General features: G+C 59.1%; 1 protein-coding gene across 13 annotated transcripts in view; it reads right to left on the bottom strand.

The window, feature by feature from the left end:
* The window catches only part of ABLIM2 (actin binding LIM protein family member 2), a 170,234-nt gene that overhangs the window by 73,165 nt on the left and 82,190 nt on the right, over positions 1–14,879 (bottom strand). For 7 of the 13 annotated variants that reach the window (XR_009737171.1, XR_009737164.1, XR_009737169.1 and 4 more), the window contains exons 7-9: positions 10,559–10,646; positions 6,029–6,087; positions 75–131 (exon numbers count right to left, since the gene is read on the bottom strand). Coding sequence is in view for 2 of the 13 variants with exons in the window: in XM_061420938.1 (XP_061276922.1) it covers positions 6,029–6,087; positions 10,559–10,646 (147 nt within the window). In the remaining 11 variants the exon portion in view is untranslated. The remainder of the gene's footprint in view (positions 1–74; positions 132–6,028; positions 6,088–10,558; positions 10,647–14,879) is intronic. The other 6 variants (XR_009737167.1, XR_009737166.1, XR_009737170.1 and 3 more) reach the window with 1 other exon arrangement.

Raw genomic sequence — 14,879 nt, forward strand, 5'->3', positions numbered from 1 at the left:
TCAGCGCGACACCAGCGGGGACGGGACGATACCAGGACTGGACGTGAGCCCGACAGGCGGCGGCGGGGACGAACCTGACAGGCATAGGGGGTGGCGCCCGGGGAAGCCTGACGGGAAGCCTGATTCTGCATCTAGAAAGGAAGGAGAAGGACAGGGCGTGAAGCTCCGCGGCCACCGCCGCGCTCGGTCGCTCGTCGGTCGGTCCAGCCACCGCCGCGCTCGGTCACTTATCGGCCGGTCCAGCCGCCTCCTTAACCCGGGCGTCACCCTGGCATCCTCTCTGAGGCCCCATGGCCCGGCTGCACACGTGGGACGGGGCATCGACTCAGGGGTCTGCCTGTCCCCTCAGACCACAGGCTTGCAAAGGCCGGCAAGATGCTGGGGTCCCTCCAGAAGGTCAGCCCAACCCCCGAGGCTCGGCCACCCCCAGGAAGACACACATCACGTGCTGCGGTTTCAAGGGAGACACGCCGTGGGAGGCGGGAAACCCAGCGTCTGTGTTTTACCACTGTCCCGGTGGCCAGGTGGCCCGTTCTGCTAGGCAAAAATGCTGTGTGTGTACGTTTAGCACATCTGAGAAAAACCTTTGACGCTCAGCTTCCTTCTCTGTGCAATGGAGAAGCCTGCCTGGAAGGCTCTTTCAGTTGCCGAGGACTCAGACACGCAGCCTGCTGAGGTTTTGGCTCTGGTGAGTCAACCTTGCTCTCAGTTCAGTTGATTCCAGCTCACGAAGTCCCTTCACAAAGCCGCCTAACACTGGGTGTTTCAGAAGAAAGTGCCTAAGCTGAGAGCAACAGCCGAGCCACAAGAACTGACCCCAGGCCTCGAGGGATGTTTCCTGGCACTGTTGGGGTGGCACCGGGGTTACTGACACCACGACCCCGACAGAAGGGGGCTTGGGCTGTTTGCACGGCAGCAAAAGGGTCGGCTTTCTCCTGCACATTTCAGGGTCCCGAGCAGGCAGCTGGGCAGCTACACAGTGCCCCCCGTCTCTGTACCCCTGTTCCCAGACCAGGAGAAGTGGGGGCGGGGAGAGGAGCAGCGCCTCCCACCCCCGCAATGTCCTCCAGGTCAGGGAGCCTAGATGGAAGGGGGCTGAGTCCAGGCGGTTTCCCCCAGAATCAGGAGACCTGGGCTGCCTCTCACCTTCTCTCTACCTTGCCTCCAACTGGCCCAAAGCAGCCTCACAATCAAACCCAGCACCCGGCTGCGTTCTCTGGGGTGCCGTTCACACCCGCCCAAGCCCGGGCAGTCGTCCAGCTCCGTCCACCCAGCCCGGCCCCAGGAAGCGCCGTCCCACAACAGGGTCGAGGGGCGCCTGGCTCTCATTGAGGTCAGACACAAGCTCTATGGACACGCAGAGGGAGGCCAGCACCCTCTCGTGTCCACGTTAAAGCCGAGGGGCTGAGTTCCCAGAGGGCGGGTGGTTGGCCCAAGGCCACAGAGGCTCCAACCGCAGGTCTGGCTCTCCCACCCCGGCGGCCGCTGTGAATTCCGCTAGAACATCCTCGCTCGGGGTCAGTCTCTCCGTCTTTGTGTTCGGGACCCCGGGGCAGCCTCACCAAGCCTGGCTTCTCTCTGCTCAGCAGCCCCACGGTCAGTACAGGGGCTCCGGCTTCCTCCTCTGGGTGCCCCACCCCCCGCCCCGCAGTAAGCAGCCAGGACCACCGTGCGCCCCCAGGGTAGGCGTGACCACAGACAGCCGCAACCTGGGGGGGACCAGCCCTCCCATCCAGGCTCCCTCTGGTCCCACCGGAGCAGGAGCCGCCAGGCTGGCCCTGCCCCGGCCACCTTCTACATGCACCGAGGCCTCTCTAGCTACTCAGCAGACACAGGGCCGCCCCTTCCCACAGCTCTGAAACCCTCCTTCGATCCTCACCTGTTCACAGCTCCTCAGACTGGGACCCCACACCCAGAGCAGGGCTGGCCCCTGCGACCCACCCCTCCGCACACCTGCCAAGCCCTGGCTCCAGGAAGCCAGGCTCTCCCCTAACCCCGCCCGCCAGGCCCATCCAGCCAGCCCTGTCCCTCCCTGCCTCGCAGGCAAATGTCCTGCACCCTGGAGCCGGCCCATGTGTCTCTCCCAGACGCTGCAGGGCAGGGACGCTCATTCACCTCTGCGTTCCCGGCGCCCAGCCTGGAAGGCACAGCAGGTGCTCGGGGACCGTGTGTTGGGGACCGTGTGTTGAACGATGGTACAATCCGACACCCAATGAGGCACTGGGGACAGGCTGTTAGGACCACAGCCTTCTGACGGGAACCCCCTGGGCACCCTCGGCAGATGAGCATCCTTGTCCTGGGGGGCAGCCCTCCCCCTGAGGGGGCACACAGTCAGGGATCTTCCAGGAGTAAGGAAGGGCTGCTCTCCCTTTCCTGGTTTGCTCACAGGGACCCTGGAGCTGGCCTCGGGGGCTGGAGGGGGGTCCTGGAACCCACTGGGCCTGGCATGCCTGGTTAGCTGACTGCTGAGCACCCCTCCAGATGGGCAACTTAGCTCTCATCTGGTTTGCCAGGTTACAGCAGAGCCACCTCCGCCCGGAGGCTGGACTCAGAGAGAGTGATGCCACCTCTGTGGTATCCCCGGGGCTGACGGCCGCCGAGCCGACCCTGCCAGGCTGACTCAGAGCTGACCAGGTCCGGCAGGTTCATGCTCGTTAGCTGGCTCCCACTCAATACACACTACAGAAAAACATGGCTCTCTCCTGCTGCATAGGCTAGGGGCGGTCAGCTGGCTGGGAGAGCTGTCTCCACGGGCCCAAGTGACCAGGAAAGTAATCTACGCCCTCCCTGTCCACCTGCTGCCCACTGACTGCCCTGCCCACCCACCGCCCTGTTCCCCTGCTGCTCTGCCCACTGACTGCCCTGCGCACCGACTGCCCCATCCACCCACTGCCCTGTCCACTTGTTGCCTGGCCTGCCTAGCGTTTAGTCTCATTTCTCAGGCGAGACAGAAGAGGCTCTGAGGGGCAGGGGTGGGGAGGGTGAATCAAGGGACATGCAGGGCATGACCAGGGCCTGGATCCTGTCACCGGATACGAGGGACAGCTGTCCCCAGGCTGCCGGCTTCTGCCCTCAATATTCCGGAAGCATCTGTGGAGACGAGCCCCGGAAGCCAACTCTGGGGCCATGACCAGCCCCCAAGACAATGGTCCTTCTTTCTGCCCTATCCTGCCAGCCTCCAGCACCCAGAGGGCCTCGTTCCTGCTGGGCCAGTGGCCCATAGTCATCCAGGGCGGGGGCTCCAGGCTGAGAGCAGACGTGCCTGCCGCCTCCAGGCCCGCTGTGTTCCCTGCAGGCCCTGAGGCCAGCTCAACAGTCGGTCCAGCATCCAGGGCTGGCGCTGGTCACCCTGACTTGGTTAGGGGAGGCGCAGGGCACGGAGGACCCTGGGCACTTGGTCCTCCTCCATGGAGCCCTCCTGCCCTGGCCCAAGGCCACCTTTCCTCAGGCCCTCACGCCACGCCAGGCACAGTGGGATGGTCCCCTTGGCCCTCGACGCGACCTGCAGGTAAGTCCACCTGCTCCTCCGAACAGCAGCAGCTTCGGGCCAGGACTTGTGACAGTCACCTTGGTGCCCCAGACTAAGAACCAGGCTTGGCCCAGACAAACCCTCGCTGAAGCTGTGCTGAATGAATGACTCATGAAGGAGTGGAGACATGAAAAGCAGAGGCTTCCAAACCCACTGAGATCAACTGCTAGAGGAAAAGGGAGACTTTCCCTCTGCTGACTTCTTTCAGAACGGGCTTGGCAAGCGTCTGTTGAACTGCTGGGTCCCACCCTCCCTGAGGAGCCCACACGAGGAGGAGGGTCCCCTCCACCAGCCGGCAACCCATCCCATCTCCTAGGACAATGTTCATGAGGGTGGATCTCCGAACCAGCCCCTCCACTGCAAATTCCCAGCCCTGAGCACCACAGCCTCTGCTGGGTCTGGGGATGGTTTCCACTCGGGCCCCATCCACTCCCCACGGCTGAGGGTGGGGGGCTCTGCAGCCCTGGACCCCCTCCCTCCCACAGTGGAAGTGTCACTAAAGGACTCAATGAGCAGAACCAGCATCTCCAGCAAATAGCAGAGTGCCCCCAACAGCAGAGCTCTGCTCCTATCATTCAGGGCCCGAGTTCCTCAGGGCAGTGGTCCCCTTCTGATGCACGCAGGTGCTGGAGACCCTCAGGGGGCCACTGAGAAGCCACCTCCCTAGAGCAGTCCCCCAGCTGTCGTTTCCAAGTCCGGATGCAGACCCGCTGCCCTATGGGGCACTTGAGTCACCAGGGTCTTCAAGGGCCCATCTGCCCAGTGGCTCATCCGTAGCAAGTGTGACAACTTTCAAAGTCTTGGAGAGGCCTGGGCGCCCTGCCTGGGGGCGGCTGTGGGAGACCAGGGGCCGCTGGGACGAGGCCAGGAGTTCTCTGGGTCACACACGACTCGTCCCCCTGAGGGGAGGGCAGGTGCACTCGCTTCTGGGGTCTGCAGGGTGTGGATCCCAGCGGAGGTGGTGCAGGGGTGGGGGTGGTCCCTGACAGAGCAAAGCTGGCTGCCACACCTCCCCTCGAGGGGCCTGGGGTGGTGGATGCCCTGAGCTGCAGTTCACCCAGATTCACTTCCTCCCTTCATCCTGCAAACACTTCTCTGTCATCTGCCAGGGCTTGGCTCGGGGCCAGGGGGTTCAGGATGGAGGAGACTGGAGCCCAGTGAGGAGGCTCTGGGGGAAGAGGATGTGAGTGGAGGCGTCTGTGAGGTTTCAGGGATGACCTTCTAGGCGGATCTGAGAGCCCACAGGATGAGTTTGCTGGGAGGCAGGGTGCCAGGCACGAGAGGGCGGCCCAGGCGGGAGGACCGTGTTTCTGCGGGTGCAGGCGGAGGACCCCTGCCCTGCTGACGGCCCCAGCCAAAGGGAGCTTGCCTGTCCTGCCCCAGGGCCTCTGCCTGAGCCCCCAGCCCTGCCCGGGACCCCCAACCCCTCTTCAGGGTTCCGCTCCCACTCGATTCCACTGGAGGACCCCCTCTATGTCCCCCCATCACCATCCCCAGGAAGTCCTTCCCCTGCTCTCCGGCCCCGCCAACCCATTGCATCACTTGCTTGTCAGGGTGCTGATTTCTGTCTCTCCTGGGGACACCAGCCCAGGAGGGCCCCGGGGCAGGCTGGCCCCCTCCCTCACATGGCACCTCTGGCCGGGCGCCCCAGCAGGGCCTCTGCGGGATGAGGAGTCTCACCTGGCCCAGAGGGGAGGGCTGGCCTGGCCTAGACACGGGTCCTGCCCTGCTTCTGGAAGGTGATCAGTGTCACACCTGGTCGGAGTTCTCTGTTCGGGGGGAGGGCGCTCACCACACCCCCAAGGTCTCAGGGTGGGGCGGGCCACACCAGAAAGACCAGTCCTGAGATGCTGGCAGTCCTGGGTGATGTCACCGGGAGAGTGAAAGCAACCACGTGGCAATCAATCAATAGGCCAGTCAATCGACTAACGGAGCCCCAGTAAGATCTCTGGCCGTGGGGCTTCCCTGGTTGGTAACACCTCATGTGTGCTGACGCTGGGAGGTGTGGAATCCGGACTCCACCAGGTCAGGACGGTGGCAGCCTGGGTCCAGACCTCCCCCCGGGACCCTGCCTCACGCTGGGCTGAGTCCACTCCACTCTCCCCGGGACAAACCTCAACTGGGCTGCGACACTTTCCACTGAGTCCTTCTAACTTGTTTTTGAACCTGAGGGCAGATGGGGAGACCCTACGAAGCAGCTGTTGGCGTCAGAAGCATGGACGTTCTTGGGGACTCTTAGGAGATGTGCTAACTTTTCAGTGGTCCCTGAACTTTCGCAGCCATTGGCGTCCCCTGAGCAAAGGAGGGCCAGGCAGGGAGCCCCCGGGCCAGCCAGCAGCCGATCTGCTCGTTCTACCTGGACACTCGGGGGCCTCGGGCTACCCACCCCACGGCCCATTAGGACTAACCACTGAGCCTGCAGACAAGCCAGCACCCCCTCAACTGTATGATGTAGCTCAGAAGCTGGGGAGAAGGCATCGGAGACTGAATTCCACCAACCTTGTTTTTGTCTTCAGTTCTGGCTGCTTGTCGACATGCTGGGTGCCAAATGGAGGAGCCTGCGGACAGATGGCCAAGAGGAAGAGTTAGTCTGGATTCCCAGAGGTAGGGCTGTGTGGGGGTCAGGAGGAAAGGGTCAGTGTCCACACCAGGATCCCACCACGCTCTTCTCTGCCGAGTCACACTGAGACCCCATCAACCTCCTCTGTGCCGAGTCACACTGGGACCAACCACCCTCCCCTGTGCCGAGTCACATGGGGGCCCCACAGGCCTCCTCTGTGATGATCACACTGGGACCACACCGCCCTCCTCTGTGCCGAGTCACGGGTTGTTCCTGGGTCTGCGGCTCTCGGGCTCTGGGGCTCACAGTCCCACTGGCGACGTGGAATAAACAGGTAGAGCATCACCGTGAGCCAGTGCTCCCACGGGACCCCTCGGATCCCCAGCACCCAGAGGAGGCTTTCGAGGAGCGCTCTGGGGGTGGCTTCTATTCAGAGCCAGATAACTCAGGCAGCAGATAAAGGGGGCTGCTCCTCTCCGTGAAGTGGGCAGTGGCCAAGCCCAGCCATGGGCACAGTGGAGTGTGGAGCTGGGTGCGACCTGAATGGGAGATGAGGGCTTTGGGGCGGGGCTCTCAGCTGGAAGGCAGGAAGGAGGACCCTCAGGTGGGAACCTGAGGTGTGGGCTGGGAGTGGGACTGTGGGCTGGGGCCCCAGCCCCTCACTGCTTCCCAGGGTGTCTGAGCTGTCTCGGTCATGCCAGCCCCACCCAGCCTTCCCCATCTATGGTCCCACCATCAAGGTCACAGGTCCCCCAGGGCCCTGAGGGCTTTGCGTGTGTGCTAAGTTGCTTCACTCGTGTCTGCCTCTATGGAGCACAGCCCGCCAGGCTCCTCTGTCCATGGGATTCTCCAGGCAAGAACACTGGAGTGGGTTGCCATGCCCTCCTCCAGGGGATCGAAGCTGTATCTCTTATGTCTCCTTCACTGGCAGGTGAGTTCTTTACCACAAGCACCCTCCCCGCTCCCCACCCAAGGGTCCTGCTCTTCTCTAATTCAAACTTGACCTCCCCAGACTGCAGGCATTTCCCACCTTCACTCAGGGCCAACAATAATCCTACCTCAGCAGGCCACTGGGAGAACTTAATACAGTGAAACAAGGGTAAGAACTTCAGGGTCCAGAGACACTGCTTCCCGCCTCGCTGAACCTCAGCCTGACCCCCCTGCGCCCCCCGCACCCCACACCCCACTCACACAGCCTCTGCCGGGGGAAGGTTTCCGCCCTCTGGTACCAGGCCAGCCCACGTCCCCTTGGAGATGGGAGCTGTGTCCATACCACTCTCAGGTCCACACAGAGTAGACAGAGTAGGGGGCCTGACTGGTCGTAGGGGCTTAAACCTGTGGCAGGAGGAGCTGCAGCCCGTTTCTGCCTGCAAAGCCTCTAGGCCATGTGAGTTAACATTTGGGAAGGGAGCTCATTTCTGCCCCTCCCTGGAAAAGCACCTACACCAACCTGGAGCTCCCAGAGAGACCGGGAATTGATTGGTGTGTGTGAGCTTTTATTAAAAAAAAATATATTGTTTATGATCGCAAAGGTAATGGATGTTCTTTTAAAAAAAAATGTACTGATTTGGCTGTCTCAAGTCTTAGTCACAGCATGCAGGATCCTTAGGTACAGCACGTGGGATCTAGTTCCCTGAGCAGAGATCGAACCTGGGCCCCCTGCACTGGTAGTGAGGAGTCTTAGCCACTGGACCCACCAGGGAAGTCCCGGTAATAGGTACTCTTTGTTAAAATCTAAGCAAGGCCTTAAAGGAATCAGCAAGAAAATGACAGTCATCTGCAGTCTCCTACTTGCTGTCATCCGGTGTACACGTGCGTGTTAAATACAGCATTTGCACGCAGTTTTGTATTCTGTGAGTTTTGCTTTAAAATGTCTTAGTGTTCCTCCACATAATTAAATATCAAAGGTGTAACTTTTAAGGGCTGCATAATATTCCATGGTAAGGATCAATAGGAATCTCTTTATCTGCTCCCTGACTGTTACTTCCAACGTTTTATTTCTAAATAAAGTCATGGGAACTCCATGAAACACAAATTCCACTTCATCTCTCTTACTGACTTGAAGGCTTCCTAAAAGTGGGTCCTCCTGGCTCAGAGAGTGTGGGCATTTTTAAGGCTTTTGAGGCATTTTGGCAAGTTCACAATTTTCGCTCCATCAGCCAGGTAAGAGGCCCGTCTACTCCAATTCTCCAAATAGCGGGATGTGTCTGTCCTTTTAACCTTTGTTGATCCAATGGGGGAAACAGCATCTAATTGTTATTTTAATCTGGGTACCCCTGATTATTCAGGTTCCCTCGTGGCTCAGTAGTAAAGAATCCACCTGCCAAGAAGACTCAAATTCAATCCCTGGTCCAGGAAGAGCCCCTGGGAGGAGGGAATGGCATCCCACTCCGGTATTCTTGCCTGGAGAATCCCACGGACAGAGGAGCCCGGCGGGCTACAGTCCATGGGGCCGCAAGAGAGTTGGGCACAACCAAGTGTCTAACATAACAACCACGCTGGTAATTAGTGAGTGCCAACCTTCTTCCCGGGCATGTACCGAGTCTGCAGACAGGCAGCTGCATCCAGGGCTGGGAGGCGGGGCTGGTATTTGGCAGGAGTTTGATGAGGGGGCTGCCTCATCTCCCTCGGAGGCCAGAGGGCTCACGACCCTGCTCCTCTGAGCTTTTACTGCTCGGGATTCATCCATCAGACACACCCTCCTGGAGCCCCAGCACGCAGGTGGACCAGCCAGGCAGAGGGTCTCACAGTGTCTGTGCAGGGTGTGAAAACCACCAGCCAGGTCTGCACCCTCAGGGCACAGACTGGGGAACGGGAGGCAGGAAGACAGGCTTTGACACTCCACAGGAGGTCAGGGCGGGTCCGGCTTTAGAAACAGGGAGCCGGCGTCAGCCCAGAGCCATGAAGAGCGTCTTTGTCCTGAGACTGGGTCCCCTTGATGGCGAGCTCGTGTCCCAGGCTCCCGTGCTTGGTGTCAGCATGTCCCGAAAGCGCTGTCGCGGTGGGGGGTGGGCGCCTCGGGCTGCAGGGGGCTTCCTCCCCACCCAAGACATCCCGGCACAGCTGGGAGGGGCCCAAAGGACCCCTTTGATAAGCTCTCAAGACTAAAGAACAAGAGGGGACACCAGGGACCAGGCCGTCCCGGCTGACGTCAGCCCCCGAGCTTGTCTCAGAAAAGCAGGCCTGTGTGACACGCGGTCCCCGGGTGAGCTCATCCCACGGCCCATCTGGACACTGTGCAGCCCGCTCGGCTTGCCTCTGGGGTCACGAGACAGAAAAGACACTGAGACCACGTCGGGGGGCAGGGGAAGGGTCTCAGCATCCAACCATCCTGCTGGGGCCCTTGGGGAAGGCCTTCAGCCTGCGAACCCAGGCCCAGCGAGAATCCTGCTGAGCTGCCTTAGCAGGGGGGGCGGGGGGGGGGGGCGCGCGGGGACTCCCCAACCCTTGATATATGCCCAAGCTCCTCGGCCTCCGCCTCTGTCTAGGCCCCAGGCCTGCCTTCAGCAAGGGGTCCCCCTCCGGCTCTCCTCTTGATAATTTTCCATCCACCCATTTCCCCGACTCCCAGCACCTTGGCTATAAATCCCCCGCACCATCCTTGTAGAATTCGGCCTGATCCCTCTCCCCGACTGCCATGAACTGAATAACGTCTTCCTTCCAAGGTTTTGACAAGTATGTGAACAATCTTTCTTTATCAAGGTCAGGAATGAATAAGCCACAGGTGGGGGGGTGGGTGGGGGAGAGGTTCGTCAAAATGATAAAACTAAGTGCAGCTCAAAGGAGACCTGCCCGCACCCCAGGCAATAAACGCGTAAAGAAACGGCTGGGAGCTGGGTGCCCGGTCTCAGTGTTGATGCAATTTTTTTTTTAAACAAGCAGCAATGAGCTACGAAGAAGGCCCCCTGCAGAAGGAGGGCGGGGACGACTGGCCGTGACCTGCTGTTCCTCCAGGTCTGGGGCCACAGGACGCCTTTATTCTATGGTCACTGTGATTTGAATGGTGAATGGGTCCGGGATTTCCCACGGAATGGGTGAGAAGGTTGGCCATGCCTTCCTCTAAAGCTTTCTTTACCGGCGCTTTGGCGACACCCCTGGCCGGGAAAGAAGCCTCAGGAGCAGCCCGTGGCCTCCACACCCCCTCATCAGCCTGCAGGGGCAGGGGTGGTGGGAAACCCTGAGACTTGCCTGCCCACCCCACCCTGGGCTAAGGGCCTTTCAGGACGGGCTTGAAGCAACCACAGACCACACGCTACTGGGACCCACACGTCCACCAGTCCTGGGTCCTGCTCTTGAATAGGGTCCCTGTGGGGAGAGCCCGCCGGCCCCGACCCTCGGCCCCACTGGGAGGCGGGGCTCCCTAACCAGCGGGAAAGCTCACTGAGCCGCCCGCGCGCGCCGGGACAGGGCGCGGTCCCCGAGTGCCTGTCTGGCGCCCTGGGCCCCGGGCGGCACGCTCCTCTTCTTACCTTGCAGGTACATCTCCTCGCCTTCTGCGAACATCCGGCCGCACCGGACACACAGCGCGCACAGAGGGTGGTAGTGCTTCTCCCCCGCCTGGAAGAAGCACAGAGAGCGGGGTGTCTGCCGGGGAAGAAGCACAGGGAGCGGGGTGTCTGCCGGGGACGGGGGCTCGGAGCAGCAGCAGCAGCTGAGCCACAGCCACCGCCCCCTCCACCACCGACGCAGATGCTCAGGTGACCGGCCGTGCGGGGAGAGTCCACACCCGTGGGGATGGGTCGGGGCCGTGACGCTCCAGGCTGCCCAGGGTGTGTGTGTGTGGACGTGCCCCTGTCCACTGGGGGCCAGGCCTGGGAGCAGAGACCCGCCTCCAGAAGCAGCCACTTCTCCTGTCTCCACCACCGCCAGGAGGCAGAGAGGGGCCAGGTCCCCAAACCTCTGTATCTCGGAGCAGAGGGGACACCAAACTAACGTTACTTCCCCAGGGGGAGGGACAGGACAGGCGGGGTGAAAACGACGGGTCATTTTTGTATCTCTGTATTGCTCACTTTTCTCCATGAGTGTTTTACTGTTTTTATTGTTCTTAAAATTCATCCAACTTCATTAAAATAGCAAAATTATCAAAACAAAGGACACTGGCAGGTTTGACTTATTTCTACATGAAAGTGAAAGTTGCTCAGTCACGTCCGACTCTCTGCGACCCCGTGGACTATACAGTCCATGGAATTCTCCAGGCCAGAATACTGGAGTGGGTAGCCTTTCCCTTCTCCAGGGGATCTTCCCAACCCAGGGATCGAACCCAGGTCTCTCGCATTGCAGGCAGATTCTTTACTAGCTGAGCCACACCTGGGATTATTTCTACACGGTTCCAAAAAAATCACCCCAAAATACTGTCTTCAGCATGATGATACAGTGACTATTTCCCAACCCGCAGGTGGGGCAGCCCGCTGCTAAATGTGGACACGACCCCCGCTCACTGTCTGCTGAGATGTGAAGGTTAATCACCTCTCCATGAATCTGAGTCAGGAACACTCGCTCCTGCACCAGTTAAGTGTCAAGGTGAAAGGTCATTACAAGCATCTCACTTTCCTGCCCCTTCCTCACTGGTGACTTTGGTGTCAAACAGGTAATCCTTGAGTTTCGGGGGAAAAGTTGAAAGTGAAAGCTGCTCAGTCGTATCCAACTCTTCAGGCCAGAACACTGGAGTGGGTGGCCATTCCCTTCTCCCAGGGATCTTCCCAAACCAGCAACTGAACCCAGGTCTCCTGCATTGCAGGCGGATTCTTTACCAGCTGAGCCACAAGACAAGCCTGAGTATCAGGGAAGAAATATCCAAAACAGACTCCTCTCCTGCCTGGGGCCAGAGATGCCAGTCCACGCGGCCCAGCGTCTCCAGGCCAAGGGCTGTTTCCCTCCTGGGGCCACTCAGAACGTTCCCAAACGCCTCTCCAATGCCACCTCCTCTTGGAAGCCGCCCCTGATTGCTCCCTTGCTCGGGGTCCCCCACAGCCCCATGGTCACAGGCTTTGACAATTCATTCAGAAACTCTTCCCCACCAGACAGTGAGCCTCCGAGGGCAGGACTGGCATGGGGCCACTGCAGGAACCCCTGGTCGCAGGGATCCATCTGGGGAGCAGGTCACGAGGCAGCACTGGGCCCAAGGGAACGAGGGTGAAGCTGCCATTTCGGTGAAAACGCCACGTGCTCAGAGCAGCTCCTACCCCGAGGTGAAAGTGGAGGGGTGGGAACAGCCCTGGCTTTAAGTGGAAACCACCTGTTACCAGGTCTCCGCTGTCAACTGAGGACTCACACGCTCTAAACACCGTGACCTCTGACCTGTCCTCACGCCTTCCCCAGGCAGGCACCCCCTTCACTCTCGGCGGCGGGCAGAGGGGACAACCCACCCACATGACGTCAGACAGCAGAAATTCTGCAACAGCCACTTGGGGGCCTATATGGCGTATCCGCAAGGCACGCCCACACCGAGGCAGGTGGAAAGAGCAAGCCGCGGGGACAGTTTCGAAGACGACAGGCTTGAAACCCCAGCCAGACCAAGGAGAATTAAGGCTGAGTGGAGAGACAGCCCCGCGGCCACCGTGTGGGGCTGGCCCCGCATCTACCCGATTCCCTCCATTCGGAAAGCTGAGACTGAAACTCTGATACTCTGGCCACCTGATGCGAAGAGCTGACTCACCGGAAAAGACCCTGATGCTGGGAAAGATGGAAGGCGGGAGGAGAAGGGGACGACAGAGGATGAGATGGTTGGATGGCATCACCGACTCGATGGACTTGAGTTTGAGTAAACTCTGGGAGTTGGTGATGGATAAGCAGGCCTGGCGTGCTGCCATCCATGGGGTTGCAAAGAGTCGGACACGACTGAGCTGAACTGAACTGATTCAGAAAGCACCACCCAGCCCAGCCCCTGGCAGACGACCTCACCCCCGGCTCCAAAAACAGCAGCAACCAGGATACTGTTTGTTTCAGCAAGGAGCAAGGGGATGCCCCTTCACACGCTAACGGGTCTTCATCCCCGGGACAGCCTAGGACGTAGGTGACTAGCCTCGTTTTCATCAGGGCGCAGAGAGGTAGAGGAAGCTGAACAAGGTCACACAGCAGGAGAGGCAGAGCCAGGAGTCTGGTCCTGTGACCCCTGCCCTGAGCTGGGCGGTCCCTGACCCTGCGGCGTGCACCCCATGCTCACACGCACCTCCCTTCAACAACCCCGCTCCCTGAGCAATCAACACGGAGGCCTCCGACAGACCCAAGGCCTCGGACACCACACTGCAGAGCAGATGCCATACGTAGAATCAGGGTGGTGGCTGGGGCCCCAGGCGGCGTCTGGGATGCTGGGCGTGTGTCCTCCTGGTCGGGGTGCTGGTGGCCTGGGTGTGCCCAGTAGGTGAGATTCATGGATTCTGCTGTGTGTTACATGCCAATCAAGAGTTTTCCCACAAAAGTATAAAACCACAGAAGAAAACCTCAGGGGTACATTTTGCTGACCCCAGACTTGGCAATGGACTCCCGGGTAGGACGTGCAGAGCACAAGAGGCAGCAACACAAGAGGCAAATTGGACCTGGTAAAGGTTAGAAACGTGTGTGTGTCAAAGGACGTTATGAAGAAAGTGCAGAGATAAACTGCAGATGGGAGAAGGTATCTGCAAATCATAGATCTGATAGGGGCTGAGGATCCAGAATATATGAAGAATCCTTACGGCTCGACAACAAAAAAATAAGGGCTCAGTTAAAAGACGTGTAAATGACGTGAAATGACATTTTTTTCCAAAGAAGATACAGCAACAGCCAAGAAGCGAGTCAAAGATGCTCATCACCACTGTCATTAATGAAAGGCAAATCCAAATGCCAACGAGATCCTGCCTCACACCCACCGGTGAAAGGGAACATGTGAGTTACTCAGGTGTGTCCGACTCTTTGAGACCCCACGGACGGTAGCCTGCCAGGCTCCTCTGTCCGTGGGATTCTCCAGGCAAGAATACTGGAGTGGGTAGCCATTCCCTTGTCCAGGCGATCTTCCTGACCCAGGGATCGACCAAGTCTCCCACATTGCAGGCAGATTCTTTACCACTGGGGTCACCAGGTCTAATTTAAATAAAACAAAATGGAAAATAACCAGTGCTGGTGAGGATGTGGAGAAATTGGAGTCCTTGCACATTGGTGGTGGGAATACAAGATGGTGCAGCTGCTGGGAAAATGGTGGCAGTGACTCCAAAAGGTAAACATAAAACTACCCTATAATCCAGCAATTCCACTCCTCCGTACCTAGGAAAAATGAAGAGAACAAGAGAAATAAAAGCACACGGCCACCCAAAAACCTGCACATAAATCTGCACAGAAGCATCACCGCCAAGAGCCAGAAGGTAGAACCAGCCCACAGGGGCGTCAACGGGCGAGTGTGATAAACACGACGGAGGACTGTTCATAGATCTACCCATAAAAAGAAGCCAAGTCTCCACACTTGGGGCCCCTGTGGTGTTTTATAAGGACATTAGTGTCTTTATGGAGAAGGCAATGGCACCCCACTCCAGTACTCTTGCCTGGAAAATCCCATGGATGGAGGAGCCTGGTGGGCTGCAGTCCATGGGGTCGCTAAAAGTCAGACATGACGGAGCGATTTCCCTCTCAGTTTTCACTTTCATGCATTGGAGAAGGAAATGGGAACCCACTCGTGTTCTTGCCTGGAGAATCCCAGGGATTGGGGAGCCTGGTGGGCTGCCGTCTCTGGGGTCGCACAGAGTCGGACACGACTGAAGCGACTTAGCAGCAGTAGCAGCAGCAGCAGTGTCTTTATAAGATGAGGCATCAGCATTTTCT

Source organism: Bos javanicus, chromosome 6, assembly GCF_032452875.1.
Source record: "Bos javanicus breed banteng chromosome 6, ARS-OSU_banteng_1.0, whole genome shotgun sequence".
In the NCBI taxonomy this organism is placed as follows: domain Eukaryota; kingdom Metazoa; phylum Chordata; class Mammalia; order Artiodactyla; family Bovidae; genus Bos; species Bos javanicus.